This window comes from Fusarium vanettenii, assembly GCF_000151355.1.
Source record: "Fusarium vanettenii 77-13-4 chromosome 12 genomic scaffold NECHAsca_15_chr12_5_0, whole genome shotgun sequence".
NCBI classification, from domain to species: domain Eukaryota; kingdom Fungi; phylum Ascomycota; class Sordariomycetes; order Hypocreales; family Nectriaceae; genus Fusarium; species Fusarium vanettenii.
The window spans coordinates 792,458-812,618 of record NW_003315870.1 but is presented as its reverse complement, the minus strand read 5'-3'; the positions used below and the strand labels follow the sequence as shown (position 1 = coordinate 812,618).

At 50.1% G+C, this 20,161-nt stretch overlaps 7 protein-coding genes across 7 annotated transcripts; 5 read left to right on the top strand and 2 right to left on the bottom strand.

The window, feature by feature from the left end:
• Positions 1–260: 260 nt before the first annotated feature.
• Positions 261–1,346, top strand: NECHADRAFT_54226 (uncharacterized protein; the record flags this gene model as incomplete). Its single annotated transcript, XM_003047459.1, has 1 exon — positions 261–1,346. One exon carries the CDS (start codon positions 261–263, stop codon positions 1,344–1,346), a length of 1,086 nt encoding a protein of 361 aa, XP_003047505.1.
• A 1,053-nt stretch (positions 1,347–2,399) lies between these two features.
• On the top strand, positions 2,400–3,981 carry NECHADRAFT_102179 (uncharacterized protein; the record flags this gene model as incomplete). The annotated part of the gene is made up of 1 exon (XM_003047458.1): positions 2,400–3,981. One exon carries the CDS (start codon positions 2,400–2,402, stop codon positions 3,819–3,821), a length of 1,422 nt encoding a protein of 473 aa, XP_003047504.1. The 3' UTR covers positions 3,822–3,981.
• Positions 3,982–5,639: 1,658 nt separating this feature from the next.
• On the top strand, positions 5,640–7,692 carry NECHADRAFT_87863 (uncharacterized protein; the record flags this gene model as incomplete). Its single annotated transcript, XM_003047457.1, has 2 exons — positions 5,640–6,287; positions 6,343–7,692. 2 exons carry the CDS (start codon positions 5,640–5,642, stop codon positions 7,690–7,692), a joined length of 1,998 nt encoding a protein of 665 aa, XP_003047503.1.
• Positions 7,693–8,971: 1,279 nt separating this feature from the next.
• On the top strand, positions 8,972–11,027 carry NECHADRAFT_53935 (uncharacterized protein; the record flags this gene model as incomplete). Its single annotated transcript, XM_003047456.1, has 2 exons — positions 8,972–9,300; positions 9,368–11,027. 2 exons carry the CDS (start codon positions 8,972–8,974, stop codon positions 11,025–11,027), a joined length of 1,989 nt encoding a protein of 662 aa, XP_003047502.1.
• Positions 11,028–11,391: 364 nt separating this feature from the next.
• Positions 11,392–13,510, bottom strand: NECHADRAFT_87861 (uncharacterized protein; the record flags this gene model as incomplete). Its single annotated transcript, XM_003047280.1, has 3 exons — positions 11,392–11,555; positions 11,596–12,963; positions 13,033–13,510. The coding sequence occupies 3 exons, from the start codon at positions 13,508–13,510 to the stop codon at positions 11,392–11,394; spliced, it is 2,010 nt and encodes a 669-aa protein (XP_003047326.1).
• A 941-nt stretch (positions 13,511–14,451) lies between these two features.
• On the bottom strand, positions 14,452–15,366 carry NECHADRAFT_27279 (uncharacterized protein; the record flags this gene model as incomplete). The annotated part of the gene is made up of 1 exon (XM_003047279.1): positions 14,452–15,366. A coding segment is annotated over one exon (915 nt), but the record flags the coding sequence as incomplete, so codon positions are not given.
• A 2,234-nt stretch (positions 15,367–17,600) lies between these two features.
• On the top strand, positions 17,601–19,772 carry NECHADRAFT_87859 (uncharacterized protein; the record flags this gene model as incomplete). The annotated part of the gene is made up of 1 exon (XM_003047455.1): positions 17,601–19,772. One exon carries the CDS (start codon positions 17,601–17,603, stop codon positions 19,770–19,772), a length of 2,172 nt encoding a protein of 723 aa, XP_003047501.1.
• Between the last annotated feature and the right edge of the window lie 389 nt (positions 19,773–20,161).

Below are 20,161 nucleotides of genomic sequence, written 5' to 3'. Positions count from 1 at the left end.
TATTAGAAACCTCCTAGCCTTGACAAGACAGCACCTGCGAGCCCAAAACATCAGAGTTGACTCGGCCAACCCTTTGATCGGCGGTCGGCCTCCCGGGTTCCGAGGCTGCACGTCGATAATGGGGTCGACCTGCAGGCGGCCTTTTCTTTTGCCGAAGCCCCTCACCTCAGCTCCGACAAACGGTCATACTTAACGTCCTCGTCAATCCCTTGATCGTCTCAATATCTTCAAACTATACCTTTTGTTTCTCAACTATTGCAATGGCAGGAAAAACACTCAAAATCGCCGTCATACCCGGTGACGGCATCGGTGTCGAGGTGATGCCGTACGGAGTGCGATGTCTTCAAGCCGCAGCCCAAAAGTTCAACCTGTCTCTCGAATTTGAAGAGTTCGACTTTGCCAGCTGCGACTACTATGAGAAGCATGGCTCCATGTTGCCCAATGATTGGAAGGAGACACTCACCAAGTTCGATGCCATCTACTTTGGAGCTGTGGGAATGCCAGATCGGGTACCCGACAACATCAGCCTCTGGGGAAGTTTACTCAAGTTTCGACGCGAGTTTGATCAGTACATCAACTTGCGTCCTTGCCGCCTCATGCCTGGAATTCCTTCTCCCCTCGCTGGTCGCAAGCCAGGCGACATTGACTTCTGGATCGTACGGGAGAACACGGAAGGAGAGTACAGCAGCATCGGAGGTATCATGTTTGAGGGAACAGACAGGGAAACAGTCGTTCAAGAGACCGTCATGACTCGAGTCGGCGTGGATCGAGTTCTCCGATATGCCTTCGACCTCGCCCAAAGCCGCCCGCGAAAGAAGTTGACGAGCGCTACCAAGAGCAACGGCATCAGTATCACCATGCCTTATTGGGATGCTCGCGTGCGCGAGATGCAAAAGAATTACCCTGATGTTGCTGTCGACAAGTACCATATCGACATTCTCACGGCGCACTTTGTACAACGTCCCCAAATCTTTGACGTCGTGGTTGGGAGCAATCTCTTTGGAGATATCCTATCAGATCTGGGCCCAGCTTGCACCGGAACCATCGGAGTTGCGCCATCTGCAAACATTAATCCAACTGGGGGATTCCCTAGCTTGTTTGAGCCGGTTCATGGGAGCGCCCCGGATATCTTTGGCAAGGGAATTGCGAACCCGATCGGCATGATCTGGGCGGGCCAGATGATGCTCTCCCACTTTGGCTTCAATGACGCTGCGGATGCTATGTTGAAGGCCATTGAGGGTGTTCTTGCTGGGTCTGACAAGGAGGTGATGACGGCGGATATGGGAGGAAAGGGAAACACGCAGAGCTTGGGTGAGGCTATTGAGAAGGAGATTTTGTCGGGGTAGGAAACGTGATGCCCGGTTGGGACAGGTGCCCCCAATTGTACAAGTTGATAGACTTTGATGTGTAAAAATGAGAGGTTTGTTGGCCGCGTCCAGTTGCATCACTGTGGTCGTTGGCTCACTCTCACGATATGTCTTGCAGCTCAGGTGATGGGTTCGGGCAAGCACTACACGTGCCGGCTCGCGTGCATGGAAGCGAAACAATACATAAACCATCCAAGGCTTGTGTCAAAGTAATGCGATTGGTGCCAAGGCCTGAAGCCCCTGACCATCATCTGTCTGCGCCATCACTTGGGGGGGGCAAGACGGCTTAATAATGAGCCAGGAATGACCGGTTGCTGGAGAAAGCACACAGTTTTCCCCGGCTTTGGGATTCAACGTCATTGTCCCAGCTGATGGTTAAGGTATTCAGGTTATTTCTCCAGTTTCCATCCCTTAAGCTGACGCGACTCGACCATGCCGGGGTCCCCGGCCACTACCCCAAGCTCGTTTCTCAGCAACGGAATCGATCCCGAATTATTCACAATTCAAATGCAAGGGAGAAATTTTTTCCCTCATTGAAAAAATGAAGTAAGCAGGGATCAGAATGCCCGAGGTCTTGGAAAACCCTGACTCGGCCCCTGAAAAAAGAATCGGTGAAGGTAACGCAGATCATGCATTTGCGTCGGGTAGAGACTCAAGATCATGAACTTGGACGTCCCGCTTACGTTTGTAAACAAAACGTCCAATAGAGTCGTCACAAAATAATTACGCCTGTGGGCCATTGTTAGGTAATTGGTGCCATGGCTTCTCTTGGCATCCAGGCTGGGATCAATTGTTGCCAACTGTCGAAGGAGTCGTATAAAGAGCTCATCGGTCGGTTATTCTCTTGTGCTCTCGCAGGCCTTCAGATCAGTCTCCTCGTCTTGCGCTGGTTGGTGCCATAGCCTTGTAAATCACCGGCCATATGGAACCTAGAATTACTTGCCTCCTCATTCCTCGTCAAGCTGCTCTCCCTCCAGAAGAAGGATACGTCACACGCTGAGGTAGCCAAGCCAAGAGTTTCGGTCTGAAACAATGCATGTGTACATACAGGGAGCCAACTCGTGGCTTAACGAGCACGTCGAGGCCTATATCCGCAGACACGTGCCCGACGCTATCTGCTACGACAACTTTGCCTCTTTTCCTGAGGACGCGGACACAGTGTTTCAGCTGTGTGATGGATGGCACATGAATCGACACTTTGCTGCCTTGAACAAGGCTAGCAATGGACTTCTCAACGCATACCCCAACAGCGATGCGCTCGCCCGGAAGGATCATCTTGCTAGGGTCGTGGATTACTGGACTACCAAGAGGCCAGATAGCATTCTCAAGGGTCATGTGCCCGCCACTGTTCGGCTTTCCCTCGATTACAGCGAGTACGTCGATGACGCCCTGGCTGCTGCTGACGACCTCACCCTCCTGTACTCGCTCGAGGATAATGAGCAGAAAGATGCAGCAGAACGCGATTGGTGGATTCTTAAACCGGCAATGATTGACTGCGGTCACGGCATTCGCATCTTTAGCACCATTGAAGAGCTTGCCTGTAACCTCGAGCTTGCTGCCAACATTTCGGAGGAGGAAGAGGAGGAGACAGACGAGGACGCCGAGTCCATCAGCACAAAGCCCCAAGGCGATGATGAGCCCGAATTCTCGCCTAGCCTGTCGATCCCTGGCTTGAGCTCCCTGGATGCCCTGATCACGGCCACTGGAAAGCTATCTGTTGATGTAACAGAGCAGCCCAGGATCAAGGAACCCCCTCTGGTCATTGATGAGCACGAACGTATCCCGTCGGCATGGATGCGCGAATTTGTCGCTCAGCAGTACATCGTGTCGATTCCGCCGCTTGATGGCAGAAAGTGGCATGTCCGAGCCTATGTCCTTTCAATTGGACGACTCAAGGTCCATGTCTTCCGAGAGATGCTGGCCTTGCTTGCGCTGCAGGACTACGAACCTCCCTGGAAGAACCCGAGCCTTAAGTCGTCTCTGACCAACACGGCACTTCAAGACGAGGACGAGTTCACAAGCAAGGAATCGATGAGGGAGTTTTGGGAAATCTCTGACGACTTGCTCCCCGGCGACTGGAAGAACAGCATATTCAACCAAGCATGTGAGATTTCCGCTGAGCTGTTCCGCGCCGCAGCTCATACCATGGCGGACAAGTTTACACCACTGGACAAGTGCTTTGAGCTTTTTGCCATCGACTTTCTCATCGACTCTAATGGTAGTGCCTGGCTCCTCGAGGTCAACGAGACACCGGCTTTCTATCAGTATGGGTACGCCGGGGCCTTGGCTCTGCGGCTTATGGAGTCGCTTATCTGCGTGACTATGGAGCATATGGGCAAGGCGAAACTAGAGGATGAGAAGAATGCGGTTGCCAAAGAGCGGTTCATCGAGGTTCTGGATGCGACTAATGAACTGGCTAAGAGCAACATTACCGAGATCATGCCTGGAGATTGAAGAGGGTGAACAGATGGTCATAGATCGATTTTCATATTAGCAAGGAGTTCCATGATAGATGTAGAGAAAAGACGGTGCATAGATGGTTGTTATTTCCGGGAATGCGACTATTTTTACCTCGCTGAACTTTCCACATCAACTAATATATATCCTCTCATCCACTGAAGAGAACTTTAGTAGACAGATACTCACGTCGTTGAGATACGAGCTAGTTGCGCTTGTAATTAGCTCAAGAGGTCGGTTCGTGACGTTTACTCTATCACATCAAATTTAGCGTTTGGCAGAGTAGAGTTTGACCATTGATAATTCAGTTGTTTAGGCCCATCAAGTCATCTTGAAAGGGAGTAACCCTGGCACATTCCAATACACCCCAAGAGTCATTGAAACTATCAAGAAAGATGAATAGATAGTAGCACAATGACGATTGGAAGATGTAGGGACCTGAGTCGAGAACATGGGAGCCTTGTCTCAACAAGAAGCGGGCCGGCTACACATCCCTTTTTAGATGCGCCGCCATGTATTTCCTTCATCTGCCAAGTGAAAAAGAGATGCAGTCAAGAACCACCATCAAATCGATTTCATCCCTGCTACTGCTTGTAAGCAGCTTCATCTCACCCTGCATCGGTGTTAGCCCAATTTGGGTTGCCGCCGGTCAGCCCTCCTGAGGCCTTCCACTGAGGCTGAAAATGGCTTTTCTTCCCGTACCAAAATAAGATTGGCCAATAACTACCTCATATGAGAAAGAAGTTTGGAGATTGTCGAATTTTAAATCATAACCCCAATGGACGTTTGCGTTTGGCCTGGCCTGGTTAGTATTATCACTAAAATGTAGAAGAACTGTACCTACCCGGGTAGTTCTCGCGGCTAACCTCACGTGGTTGAATAGGGCTGTGACAGGCTCTCAGGGGTTGATACTCTTGTTTGACCTGCCTCGGCTTACATGGGCCTTTGTGGACTTTAACTGGCTCGGAATTCCCACATCATGAACAGTTGTGTGGCACCCGCGCTTGCACTTTTCAACCGGTAATTGGCTTGGCAACGCCATAATACACGTCAACCAGTTGAGCGCATAAAACAGAGCCTATAAGGTTTTAGAATTGGTATAACATGCCATTGATGGTCACCCAGTTTCGGTTTCCCGTTCCCTGTCACTTCAGAGCCTGCCTTGTCAGTCAACCAATAACCACGCTCCTTGTCTGTCGGTAAGACCAGGCTCGCTGTTGTTTATTTACGTGAGGATTTGCCAAGCCAATAAATTGGAAACAAGAGGCTTGCCGGGAAGTCTAGGCGCAGCAAGCTGAACACGCTTCTCAGGAGCCTCACTCTACCAGGCTGTGTGGGCAGTGGAGGCGGGTCTCCGGAGTTGAAGATGTTAAGAAACGCGGTTGTCTATACTAGTACATGATCGATCCTCTGGCTTATTTAACCCACCAAGGACCGGGCTATACTACTCGGTTAATGGACAGGAATGGACAATCCAAAGGCCCGCCTCCCAAGCACTGACGCCTTGTGTTGAGTCTAAACACCAGAACCCCACTGGTAGCACCAATGCAAGCCACGTTGCATCGTATAATCAGGCTGTCATTTTCTTGGCTCTGTCGCCGATAGGGGTTCAAAGCATTTTCAGCCTCGGCGGCAATTGCCCTGGCCGCTGCAGCTTTCTCAAGTCGGCTCTGCTCAAGTTTCATCAGGATAAATACGCCGAAGCCTGCTCATGTTTCGATCCGATACCTCATTCTTCGATCTTTCTTCACCTTAGTTCTTTCTAGCCTTGTCTTCTGTCACTCTTCACTCGTCTCATTCCTGTTTAGGATCACCATGGCACAAGACAGTATCCGCGATATCTACAGCGAGTTGGGAGACAATGAGATTCGTGTCATGCATCTGTGGCCGGGTCACGGTAAAGGCAACATCTACGTGGAGCTATCGAAGGAAAAACTGGACGATCATCTAAAGTTTGAAGCGCTGTCGTGGCAATGGGGCAAAAAGGGAGAAAAGGATAATGGATTCCAGATCCATATTCGGAACAAGCTCCAGAGTGAGACCGACAGCCCCTTTCGCCCGTGCCCTGTCAGACCCAACTTTTGGTGGGCACTGAAGCGCATCCAGAAACCAGAGAGAGAGGTCGTCCTTTGGGCGGACGCCATCTGCATCAATCAGGAGGAGGGAGCAGATGGTGAAAACTCGGAGAAGAGTACGCAAATTTCCATGATGACTGAGATCTATGGAAAGGCCGAAAGGGTCATTGTTTGGCTCGGGGAGCCTGAGCAGGGCGAGAACACCGACATCACCAATACTGAAGTAGAGCATGCGGTCAGGTATGTGGAGCAGCTCGGAAACCTCGATGATCTAAACCACATTGCAAGCATGCATTGCGGGATCTTCGACAAGGCTGGTTTACATGACCTGGAGCCTGTGTTCAAGCTTTTCAGACGCGGATGGTTCAGTCGCCGCTGGATTGTCCAGGTGAGTTTCCCAACGCGAGACTATCACTGGATCATGACCTTTAACAAGTTGAAAGGAGATTTCCGTGGCCCGGAAGGCTATACTCTTGTGCGGTGAGGAGAAACTCAGTTGGGAGAAGTTTGCCCACTCTGTGGCACTTCTGGAGAGAGTCGGTCGGGATGGTACCATCAACAGGATGTTAAAGATGCGGCCAGGCACACGCCATGTTTCGAACTACGCGGGTAATATCTCGGCCCTCCCCGCGTACCGACTGGTCCAAAACGCTTCCGAACTGAGACAAGAACGACAAGGAGTTTGGAGAAAAGAGCGCACCCTTGAGCAACTCGTCTGCTTTCTCGCCGCATTCAAGGCCAGTCGATCGCAGGATACAATTTACGCCGTCCTGGGTCTGGCGTCTGACTTTGAGCCTGTCACTACCGGCAATGAGGCAAAGTGCGAGAATCGAGAGAGTTTTGTCGTCGACTACACTCGTACACCCTTGCAGGTCTTTGGCCAGTTTCTCAAGGTTACAGTTGCCAAGTCAAAGTCCGTGGACATCCTCTGCAGGCCATGGGCCCCATTCAAACAATTTTGTGAAAACGACGAAGTCGAGAAGATCAAACTGCCGTCGTGGATTCCAAGCCTCGCTCGCAAACCTTACCAGCCCGACCAGAATGGGAAGATGTACCGCTACAATGCAGATCCCCTTGTCGGGGCGGCCATCCCACGACTCAAGTTCTTCACAGCATCTGGTCCAGAACCCGTGGAGGGGACAGATTTCTTCAATCTCAACATTGAGGATGAAAAGTGTCCCAAGATCACGCTGAAAGTGTTCCACGTGGGCACCATCGAAGAGATCTGGGACTCGGCAGTCTTTGGCAACATACCCGCCTCGTGGCTGAGAGCCGCAAAGTGGGAGGATGAGGATAAGCTGCCGCCCGACGAGGTTTGGAGGACCATGGTGGCAAACCGGACCAATCAGGGCAACCATCCCGAGCCATGGTATCCTAGGGCCTTTCACTCGGCTGTCCGGGAGAAAGGCATCCGCCATGGCATCAACACTCACCAACTCATCCATGAGAAGGACAACGCTGCGTATTCCGAGGTCTTCCGTCGTGTGCAAGCGGTTGTCTGGAACAGAAAGCTGATCAAGATGAAGAAGGAGGACAAAGCCAATCTCTCATGGTGCCCCCTCGGCCTGGCCCCAGAAGGAGCCAAGGAAGGCCACAAGATCTACATTGCGCTTGGTTGTAGCGTTCCCATTGTCATTTCGGAAAAGTCAGTCAACCAGAGGCAACCTGATCCAGGAAATCCATCAAGAAATCCATCCACGCAACATACTCTTATCGGAGAGTGTTATGTGGACGGTATGATGGATGGCCATGCTGCAAAGATGGCCAAATGGACGGATCTAACGATTGTGTAAAGGTGTGAGTAAGGACCCCATCTCATGATTTCATTGGCGTCTTATTTCGCGAGCTCGGCCCGGGTGTTTTTTTGATACGTCCGAATGCTAGTAATCATGTGTGGATGATGCATGCTTAAGCATATCACTGAGATCATGCTTGGAGATTGAAGAGGATAAGCAGATCGCTGTGTGTTTGGGTTTCTTCGAAAAAGAAGCTGTTGGGTAGCCTTGTAAGACCCAAGTGCCTCTGCGAATAGTAGAAGGCATCTTCTACTTATTGTGTTCCGTGGGGGGCTTTTTTGGGAGGGAAAAGTTGGTGCATACTCAGTCATTCAACCATCTCGGGTAGCAAGCCTGCTCGGAATTAAGGCCCGGCTTGTGATAGGGTATTGGCTAAATATAGCCCGGCTATTACCGCATGCGGTAATTTCGATTCCTTCGTAGTGGTAGTCTAATTAAGCGAAGCGCCTGAGGCCTTCATATCCAATGTTGGCAAGTAAGTGCTATTCAGAGGCCCTGAAATCTGGTTAGAGATGGTTTGTAGATATTAGAACTGGATGAGGGAACACGCCGTATTTGCAGGTTTGAGCAGACTGGTAGCCGAGGTTGGAACAGCTGCAGCCGTCCGCTTATGGATTGATTCCGCGCCACCGATCCTTCAGCAGGATTAGCAGGATTTATTTAGTTGTCCCATCGGAACCCTCGGCTCAGTGGTACAGGGCGCAGTGAGATTTTGTGGTCTCGTGCGCTGGTGTTTCAGATCTTGGTTAATCTCCAGTGGCGTGATGAAGGGATATCCCTGCAACCCATCCAGCGCTCAACACTTTTGAACACAATTGTATGTCTCGTATTAACTAATTACAAGAAATATTAAGAGTAGATAAATCTCATATCTTCTACCTGAGTTGACAGAGACAAAAACTGGGTGCTGACCTGCTGTGTTCAAGGTTGTGCCACGGCTCAGCCTCTTTCTAAACATAGTTAGCAGCTGCTGCCAGCTCACAGACCCTGCCTGCCTAGACTTCGCGTGATGCATAAGTATCCCCACAGCTGCCACTGGACATTTCCTCGAGGCTTGTGAAAACGCTGTCTTTTGTTCTCCAAAACAACCATTATTGTCCGTGGACACACTGTCGCCATGGCAGACCAAGGGTCATATGAGCTATTGCCCAAGACTCCAAGGCCTGCGGTGCAACCGGTCTCGCCTGATGATCGAGACGCGCCAATCTCGCCACTTCTGCCGACGCACCCAGCCACTCCTTTTGGCCCGGCAAAAGGCAAGACCAATAAATTTCGGATGGTCTTTTCCGTGTGGTCATTAGAGCTTGGGTCGCTTCTCCTGAGTCTGTTATCATTTGCTTGCCTGATCACTCTACTATTTGTTTACGACCAAGAGCCCATCTCAAAATGGACCAAGTTTCCACTGTCTTTGAACGCCGTCATTTCGATCCTGGGTACCATTTCTAAAGCGGCCCTAGCATTTGTCGTTAGCATGTGTCTTTCGCAATGCAAGTGGAATTGGGTTGGGAACTTTGCTGAACCGCTGGTCGACTTTGATCGGTTCGATGCTGCAAGCAGAGGGCCTTGGGGGAGTGGCCGACTTCTTATATCCATGGCACGACGTCCGTGAGTTTCATCCTCTTCGACTGCCTCGACCAGCCCATATGAGCCACACAACTGACTCTACATGTAGCCACTGGGCATCACTGGGCGCGCTCGCAGCACTCATCCTGATTGCATTCGAACCATTCCTCCAGGCCATCCTGACCTTCCAAGACCAGACGATCAGAGTTGACTTGAGCGAGTTGAACGAGGCTGAACCTACCATTGGAAGCTGTTCTGTCCTGGACGCAGGGAGTTGGACTGGCACGAACCAAATCGCCCTTCTCAACGTACCATTCACCGGCTCAAACGGTAAAAAGCTACTCTATCAGGCTACTGTTGGCCGAAGGGTACGCGTTGATATGGGAATGACAGCTAGTCTCTGGAATGGATTCTCCTATCTTGTCACAGCGGATAGTCTCTCACCATCCTTCTCGTGCAGGACAGGAAACTGCACGTGGGCAAACTATACCTCTCTGGCACTCTGCTCCAAGTGCCAGGATATTTCTCAACATGTCAAGAAAACAACAGGCGTTATCAAGGTACCCAAAGGAATCAGTTCAAGCGGATGGATCCTGGGGAAGAGCGAAGAGCTTCCAGACGTCAGCAACACCATCCCTGAGGCCAACATGCGCCAAGTTGGGAAAACTCTTGACTACACAAAGTACACGGTTCCGGGAATCAACTTGAAGATTTCAAACTATAACGGAAAGACGAAGCGAGTGTCTGAAGATGAAAATTCTGCATATCCTGACACCTACCTCACGACGACAGCTACGACAAACCCCGGGAAGACAATATTCTTCCGTGACTCCCGCACACTAGCCCTCGCTGTTCAGTATTTTGAGGCGGATGACACATGGAAAGACAACAAAACTACGTGGGAAGATACCCCAGTCACGGCAAAGGAATGCGGCCTCTACTTCTGCGTCAACCAATATGAGTCTGTAGTAGAGCAGGGAATTTTGAAGGAGAAAGTGCTCGCTTCGTGGGCGAACAAGACCGTCGACTCGTACACTAACAGCGAGGGAGCACAGAAGGAGTACATGAAGTACAAGAACAACTCCCTCGATCTGGCCCCGGGATATGTCATTGTGCCAGATCTTCAGATCTACATCCCCGACAAAGACTTTCGCGCTCGCTCAGCGAATCTTACGCAACAAACATTCAACATCTCTCAAACAACCGTTGTATCTCTTATCGAGAGTCTCAAGGAGGGATTTTGCGCTCGAAACAGGAATGGCACTGAGTGTGACTGGGAGAACCAGGTTCTCGTCTATCCATCTCTACCTGGCGATGGGCCACCGGGGTTTATGTTTGCGATGGGCGAATCGACTGATATCCCGGGAATGATCACAAATGTGGCGTCCAGTGTGACCAAGTGGATGCGCGATCGCAAGTCGAATTCGACGCCAGTGAAGGGCGAAGAGACTAGATCAATCGTCGTCACGAGGGTCCGATGGGCGTACTTGGCGTATCCCACAACGGCACTCTTTGTGGGATTCATGTTTGCAATACTGGCCATCTGGGAATCAAGTAACCTGAAGCGCCCAGTTTGGAAAGATAGTGCCCTGGCTACGCTTGCGTACTCCCCTGACGGAGAGTTTAGAGAAAGGCTCAAGGAGGCGGCAGTTTCTGGGAAATTGTCAGAGGTGGCAAGAAACACCAAAGTTAGTCTGGACTATCAAATGGGGCATGGAAAGATTGTATCGCGGGGAGAAAGGAAACAAAGTGCAGAGATTCCATGTTGAGTGTCGAGCTGGTAACATGGATCTAGTCTAGTATTGTCTGGTGAGTCCCTTGTCCACCTTTTTCGTAACCACCACACCGCTTACCGCCTTCAGCTGAGAAAGTAGGATATGATGAAGTATGATATCATTTCTCACAGAACTCGCCACCCACTTGTGGCTTGAGGGCTTTCAGTGCTGAATGTGGTAAAGATACGGTCAATTAAGACACTACCCGCACGTCGCGAGTTGATTCTCTGAGCTCTGATACATTTTTTTTTGGGAATGAAGCTTAATCTGCATTGCAAACGTCCCTACTCTGTGATTAACCAAGCGATTTGCAGTCACCATTGAATTGATTGTAGATTTAGGTTCACTCAAATAAGATCTATAATGCGTCTTTCTTCGCTAGACTCAGGCCAGTTTCTAACCACGCAGCCAACGCGTCTGTAAATTGCGCCGTCAACATGCTCCAAGACCAAGCCATGGCGGTGTTGCACCTGCAACCACCAACATGACCGCGCTTTTGAGAGACCAGCCTTGTCCCCGATGCTATAGCAATCCAACTTCAGCACAACATCAGAATTCGTACCTCGGAATGTACCTAGCAGCCAAGCCCCCGGGTTTGGAACTCTGCTCCCGTGAACCAGACAGCCTCGTGCACGCAGCCGGCCCGCAGTAACTTGGCCCAGTGGCAACAAGGCAGAGCGGGCTGTCACATCGCAGTCGATGATCTCCAGGTGCAGGCCCTTCGAGCTTTCGAGTGCACCAAGGGTCAAACCACTACTTGCGTCCGGAAAGAGAACCGGACACTCGACTGACGCCCAAGACCAGCTTGGGGCGCGGTACGGGGTGCACTGCACAGGGTGACTCTCTGTTGGAGCTGCGAACCAGATCAACTGATCAAGCAGATCATTTTCCCAGAGCCCTGCGAGGTATCTTCCAGGCCCACCTCCAGACTGGACGGACAGGTGGTGAATCTGGCTTGCCAGTGCCGAGATGGCAGGTAGCTTGTCCTCTGGAAAGGTGAGATTGCGGTGGCTATAGACGGCTACCATATTTTTCCAGGCTTCCTTATATGGATACTGGCTGCTGTGTTTGGGAAGAACCTTGGCTACTTCGCTTTGATGTTTTCGTAACCACGAGTTCCATCCCTGTATGCCTTGTTCACATCGCCAAGTCATGGTTGACGTGCCGTATGTCAAAGCCCGTCGGCAGAGAATTTGTTCTTGATAAGCCCAAGCACGGCGATCCAAGGGTTCGGGAGAGGTGCCGTTATCCCAGATGCAATACTCAGCGCTAATAACATCCACCACCTCGTCCGAGAAAGCCATTGGAAGTTGGAATCGGTATGACACAGCATCCGGTTCTAGGCAACGCGGCTGAGTGTTCGATGCTAAAAATCCTTTATCGGAGCTACCCGCGTTGGCTGCGATGATGGTGACTGAAGCATTCTGGTAGTACTGCGCCATCTGTCCAATTTCGGCGTCTTTGTCTTCAACTGAGTCCTGGATGATACAGAGTGCGTCGACCCAAAGATACTTGAGACCAATTTGCCTCGTAACCGTAATTGCGTCTTGAATGGTACGCGGAAGTGCCGAAATTTCTAGACATTTGGGGCCATCTAGAGAAGTGATTAGCAGACCTGAAGCCGGAATCGTCTGCCAAGCTGGTGGTGATATACCAGTCGGTAGAGGAGTTCCGGATTGTGAGTTACTGCCCCAGCAATAGCTCAGGGCGACATACTGGCCGTATTCGGTTTGCGCCTCGTGTATTCTAACAGTGTTTTGGTTTTGCAGATCAAGTACGCGTGTTGGCAGTGGCACTGGCGCCGGGCGTGGACAATATTGGTGGTGGGTATCACAGTCCGCCACCCACGACCTGATCTTTACAAAAGCAGCGCTGGAATGCACATTGAGGTCACAGTCCCGAGAGCTAATGTAAGCGGCTGCTCGATCGCCTAATCGGAAAAATGGAAATGTGAATTAGATATCGAACCACAAGACCGACGCGAGAAGGGGGCACTTACCGGGATGTGCATACACCTTGAATCTGAAATGGCTGTGCATAAAGTGTCCCGCCGAAATTCCAGCACCGACTATCCCTCCGTGCAGGAGTATCTCATGGATATCGCAAGCTGACGTTCTCATGCCCTCGGGTCGAAGAACGGCCTGGACGTTGAGGGTTGCAGTGGCTGTGTCATGGGCATCGAGAAACCTAGCCATGGGCCAAGTGAAGGAGCTTTCATCCTGTAGAGAATGCAGAGCCAAGCAAAGGAAGATGCTGCACATGCGGCAAAAAGAGTATTCGGCAGAATCATGTAGACTTCGGAGCGAGACTTGCAAGCTGAATCCTTCTCTGGATATGGCGTGATGCAAGCATTCCATATCTGCCATGATGCCATAGCATCTAGCGCAAATGTTGGGGCGTTTTAGGGCATATCTTATCCAGCTTTCGTGATTTCCAATACCGCAGACATCCCCAACAGTCCAGCCAGGGAGAGACATTGGGTACCTAGGTTGAGCTGGGATGGGTTGATTGAGAGGAAGTGGGTGGGTTGACCTGTGATAGGTATAGAACAGGTGGGGTAGGAGTACTTAACTATAGCAGGCGGGAGGAAAATGTAATAGGTCAAGAACCTCGCTCGGATCAGCTTCGCCGCTCGCACCTGATTGGCCAGAGTGCGACAAGAACACTAAAATACCCGCGCTCAACCAACAGCCCTACTAAGATATGATGAACAGGAGAAACAGGAAGAAAATCACATTCTACTCCTGTTCAATTAATTATTGATTTCCCTTGAATTCTTAAGACTTATATATGGTCCCCTTTACTCTGGTAGCTAGAGGTACCGATATGGGTAAGAATAGCTTATGTGGATAACTATTTATGACGGAATTAGAAGGATTAGTTTATAGTATTCGGGTTTAATGCTGTTATTTCTTAATGACTGTATCTTTTGCTATTATAGCCCACAGTATATTTAGATTTGTTATTAAATATAACAAACAGAATAATAATAGGTAGAAGAATAAGGCTCGCTTAACCTCAATCAGTACTCTTTCAACTGTAAAACGCGCCCCATTGCAATCCTGAGTTAGAACTTTCAGTACACCAGTATATGCCTTTGAGCAACACTTGAAATCTCCTAGTTCATAATGTGGTAGCTCAGAAAGATACTGTTGTGCAGTCTTGCGGCCTAAAGTATCTGGGTAACTGTTGACACACTGCCCTCAGCCCGCACTTTGGGTTCCTTAGCCTACCTAGGCTAAGCACCAGTTCATCTGAGAGCGGCAACAACTCAGTTGAGGAAAATAACATAGGCCTGGACGTACTTGGGTTTCGCCTCGCAGTCTATTGGTATGCTAGGAGTAATCGAAATTGACGAGGGGTAAATAATGCAGACAATTACACCCAGTTCTGGTAAAAGCCCAAGACCCTAGGCGTTCAACAACCACCCAATGCCCTTTATAATGTCCTTCCAATAATCCTGACACCTATCCAGCTCGGGCCAGTTGGTCCAGAACATGTGCCCATACCCCTCATACAGCTCAAGTCGGGTGGGAGCTTCCCACTCTTCTTCCAAAGCCCGCTTATAGATAAGAGCATGGTCTCGAAGAGGGTCTAGTCCCGCGATCTGGAAGAAGGTCTTGGGTAGTTTGTGCTTTGTTTCGGCTGTTGGTGGATACCACTCTTTCGCAAATGGTGAAAAAAGAGGTGAGTGGACGTCAACCTTGAGCAACGTTTCGATGAAGCTGCCGGCTGTGGAATCTTCAGGGCCCTCAAGAAGAGGTCCCAGGACAGGGTCAGATCTGTTGGACCACATGCTTGTGTAGTCTTGTCGGTACTTGTCGGGGACAATCTCAGGTGGGAGAAGGAATGGCACACAGAGCCATTGACCAGTGATTGGAGGTTGCAGCTGTTCCTTGATGGAGACATGGACCAACGCCGCTGCAATGTTTGAGCCAGCAGAAGATCCGCCCACTAAGAAGCCTTTGGTTGGGTCTGCCCCGACCTCAGAAGCATTGGCAGCAGCCCACTTGAGAACATCCCAACAATCAAGAACACCCATCGGGAAAGAATTTTCAGGTGCCAATCGATACTCTACATTGAGGCAGACAACACCGAGATCTCTCGCAAAGTGCCTAGCGTTGGAGTCTTCATCCGCAACATCACCCATGACCCATCCACCTTCATGGAAAAGCACCATGAGTGGCCTCTTCTCACCATTCGCAGCTGGGCGATAATACTTTGTGGGAAGCTTGTACCCATCTCGTGCTTCAATTACAAGGGTGCCCTCAATGACCTCCGGTATCGGGTCGGGCACCGGAAGCATATGCTTCAAGCTGTCCAGGTGCTGGCGTCGTGCTGCGCGGTTTTCGGGGACGAAGGGGAAGCCCGGGAATGGACGCTGAGCGATAGCCGCTTGCAGCTTGGAGTGTCTCTCTGGAAATCCATTGTCTGTCATGATGGTCAAATTCAAGGTTCGAGGAGATAAAATATCAGATGCCAGAACAGCAAATGTTCAAGTTGACCTTGTTGCTGCAATGAAGGGGATGTTTGGGATGATCTTCAACTGCGGAGACAAGGCCTCACTAGCGAATCATTTTGGCCCCCAAGATGCTTCGTCAGCGGGAATCATGCCAATGATGACAAAAAAGGAAATTCGGGGCCATAACATGTGTCCCTTATTGGCATTTGATAACTGAGGTGGAGTGGTGATTATCTCCTAATCTGGAAATACGCGTCACGACATGAGGTTGTTGCTAATGGACACCTAGTTTTCCAACCGCTGAATACCATACGCCAGCACATACCTCGACACCCCTCAAGGTGAAGCTTTCGCCGAACCTGTATCCATGTCAACAAGACCGATCTTCTTTTTTCCACATTCTGACTAGACAAGATCCACCATACTTCATCAGCGAGGGGATTACTACATCTTCCCGCAAGCTTCTCCCTCGATCTATGGCCCTTCCGAGCCTTTGTTTAATCTTGAGTGAAAACAGGTACCTGGACAGAACCTATATCTGGTCTCAGTACTATGATAAGAGCATATGAAGCCCTGGGTTCTTACTTACATTGCCCTAGCAGGTCCCAAGCCTACCCCATACGGGAGAGAAGCCGTTCAAAGGAAGGCAATATCGATCAAGGCTGCGGTGAGGCCGAAGATTCTGAAAGAAAAACCACGAGAACTGTAGCATATCTATGAATATTAACAAAAAAGCACATGACAATCGCGGCATATAGCTTACGTGGCTCCTGCGACAATCAGTTCGTGACTCTTCATCCTCGTGGTACTGGAGATTATCGCGATAAAGACTACCGTTGCACCCCCAATAGCGAAGAGCCGTGATGATGTGGTATCTAGGTAGGAACAAAGAATGACGGGGGCCAATAGCATGGCAACAATGATTGGCGTCATTAACGCACGCGAGACCAAGGCCGCAGATGATCTTGTTGGAATATAAATGTGAGTGCTGTCCCTTGACACGTTCGAACGATAGCTCTTCAATAGTTTCAGCATGGTGGGAAACAGGTATTAGATAAGTTGACCTACCTGGAAGAAATAATCTCGTAAACGGAGCAGATTCTCGGCTACTTTAGACTGAAGTCCAAGCATGGCGGATTCATCCTGAGGGCTGATGCTAAGTAGCTCTTCGGGTGGGTAATTCAAAAACCTGCTCTCCGCTCGTGCAATACAGCCCGTGCCATCGATCCAATTCTGTAGGTTGGTCACCGCACGGGGATCTGCTTCTTCGAGTTCCGAAATGCGGCGACTTCTTAATATGAACTTGTCTATGCGTATCAGTTCTACCGTCTCATCATTGTAGCTGGCCAAGGCCATCTTACCTAGATCCTCCATGGCTTCATCGATCTCGGCAAGAACTTTCTCTCGTTCTTTGTTTTGATCACACTCAGAACTGCCGAGAAACAGTGGCGTGTCTTCATCCCGGTCAATTTTGTTCAGCTTTCTTTCCAGCCGCACTACCCGATTTTGTTTAAGAAGTAGTAATCGAGAGCGAAGATTCAAGAATCTACGGGCGACAGAAAAAGAGTCGTGAGAGGCAATTAGAGATGAAAGCCGCGGGTATCCATTAGGGTAGTCCTCAACTTGGTAACTGTTAGCCTCAAATCCCAGCAATGAAGGATGCCAGCCAGGCTTACTCTGCGGTAATTGCATCACCGGAGCACTCCTTGTCCTGAAAAGTGATACAGGCAATGAGCAAAAGGCAGATGATGCCCGAGCCAGATTCGGCCACGTGAAATGCCGGGTTCTGCTGTTCATCTGGGCTGGCGCACATATGGCTGATGGTAGTGTGGTGTTGTACTGGCCCAACTCCATGTCGGAACTGATTTGGTTTGACATCTTGCCTTGGTCCTTGGAAGCTCAACACCACCTAGATTCTTGTTCAAACTGGGCCTGACCGCGGTGAAGTAAGATTCACGTCGAAGTGGCGAGGGGATTTTTCTCCTCCATTGCGTCGAAGCAGCTCCACAAGCAGCTGCGTTTATGATTGGACTTGGATTGTTTTGTTGCTCGCATAGCATCGGGGCGTAGTTCAGCTTGTACGCTGCGCGTTTTGCTCAGCCACAATGGCAAGAGGGATTTCCATAACCCGCGAGGCCTCCTCGACGGCACAATCTCAATTTTCTCAATCATGCCATATTCACGGTCACTCGTGCCGTGCTCTGTTCCGAAATCACCCCATGGCAACTACTGAAGAGTCTGCGGCGCGCTGGGCGCTGATGATCGGAATCAACTACTACCCCAAAGACCGGCATCTTTACGGCAGCGTGAGCGACGTTAACGACATCAAAAAGTATCTGGAACAGCACAGCACCACACCTGTTCACACGGCTGTGCTCACAGCCACTGTACCAAATGATTCCGAGTCCAGTAAGGAGCCACCACCAGAGCCATTTGAAAACAGGCCAACCAGGGCGAATGTACTCATGCATCTTCGCAGGATCATTGATTCTGCAAACCCTGGAGATCATGTTTACATCCACTTCTCGGGGCACGGCGCTCAGCTGCCGTCGGAAGGAAAAGTCGGCGAAACTGGCTTCGGCGAGCTAGGTCTGGTACTTTTCGAAAATGACGAGCACGGAGCGAGCTACTTTCGTGGGCGCTCTCTAGCCCAAGCTCTAAGAAGAATGGTTGACAAAGGTCTTGTCATCACAGTGGTTCTGGACTGCTGTTTTTCGGGTCTTGTGAGTCGAGGCGACCATGGCCGCGGTTTTGGAATCCGGACTATGGAATATGATTCCACCCTCGATGCCGACAGATCCCAACAGGATCAAGAATGCAAACTAGTACTAGGCAGCTCCGGGCGCGATGCACAAGTTGATAGAGACTGGCTTGTTGACCCCCAGGGCTACACGATTATAACAGCTTGTGGTCCCCACGAAAAGGCGCTAGAAGTTCTTGTCAACAAGCAACAGATAAGAGGTGCCCTCACTTATCACCTTCTCAAGGCGCTTACTGCTCTATCCAAGCTTCAGGAGACGGTATCGCACCAATCACTCCACGAAATGGTCGTGTCTATGATGCAATCGTCAGGTTACAGCCAGACTCCAATGCGCTACGGCAATACTCGTCTTTCGTTCTTCGGTTCGCTTCTGGATCCAGCATCCCTCACGGCTTTGGCAGTATACACAAGAGGAGCTTCCAAGCTATTCATCAAAGCAGGACAAATCCACGGAATCTCAGTGGGTGATGAGTTCACTGTTTATCGAATCCTTTTACCTGGTGCAAATGGGGCCGCCGGGGCCGCCGGGGCCGCCGATGTCAAAGGACACTTCAAAGTCCTAAATGTTTGGGCGTTTGAGTCCGAATTGACCATGCCTCAAGATAGTCGAGCACTGCCTGGAGTATTCGCACCCAACATGACAGAGCTGGGCAATTTGAAGGCCACCCAGCTGTCGAGGCTTTCTTCTCAAAGCATCAAAGTGTCTCTCCCACCAGGGTTGATGCGAGAGAAAAAGTGGAAAGACAAAGCAGGCTTGTTGCGGTATTTACAAATAGTCATGGAGAGCCAAGAAACAAGTCTGTGTATGTTTCAACTGACGATCAACAAATCCAACGGCTACGAAATCGTCAGTGAAGCGCAAGAAAACATGCTTCAGCTACCCGTCCTCGACGCCGACTTGGAAGGCTCCTTTCCAACGATGATGAGGATTCTTCATCATTTGGTAACATTCAAATACTTTGAAGGTCTGTGCAATCGGCTTCCATCTCCAGAGTTCAGAGCAACGTACACGATCAATCCAACTGTGGACTCTACGACGAATGGTATCTTTCAGGTTTCGAACGGCAGGATCTTTGGACTCATCATCGAGAACCACGCAGATCAACCTCTGTATTTGGCAATCTTTGGCTTTGATCCTTGTTGGGGTGTCAAAAATCTGGTCGCACAGTCTGGAGGCGACGATTATGTCCTCGTGCCACCAGCTCACGGCCAGAACAGTGGCAGCAAGCAGATAAAATTGAGAATGACGATTCCGACTCATTATCAGCCGCGGGCTCGGGACGACAAGGTTCGAGACGTCGTAAAGCTCTTCGTTACCAACAAGCCAGTTTCATTCCCGAGCATGGTTTTGCCGGGATTAAGGATGAATTCAAGCCGTCCCAGAGACTCGTCTGTAAACGCAGAAATGATTTCAGACTTTATCAAACTCTTGAATACAGGGGGCATGATCAGGGGTGACCGCGATACCGATGCATGGACGTCACACAATTTCATAGTTCATACATCTATTGATTGAAACGTGGCTGCCGAAAGCCTAGCCCAGAATGCAAACCAGACAAGACATTAGAAAAGATCTTCTACGAGTTCCAACTGGTCTTGGTCATATTCATGCCCCTGCCTCACCTCCTTACCCTTCTCATCGCACAGGATATATTTTCCTCCTTTTACTTCGGACACTCTGTATGTTGTTCCGCCAGGGCCGTTTGATATCACCTTGACTTGATCATTAGGTCTAAATTTGGCAATCTGAATAGTATTAGCTAGGTAGTGGTATCCTGATTGCGAGAAACCTGCCGTAGCGAAGCGCCTGATCGTCGGACGTCCTCCTTCAATCACCGTCACCTCTGGTACATCCTGGTGGCTATGGTCCGATTGGTAATCACGTGCTGCCGTTGGAGAAATTTG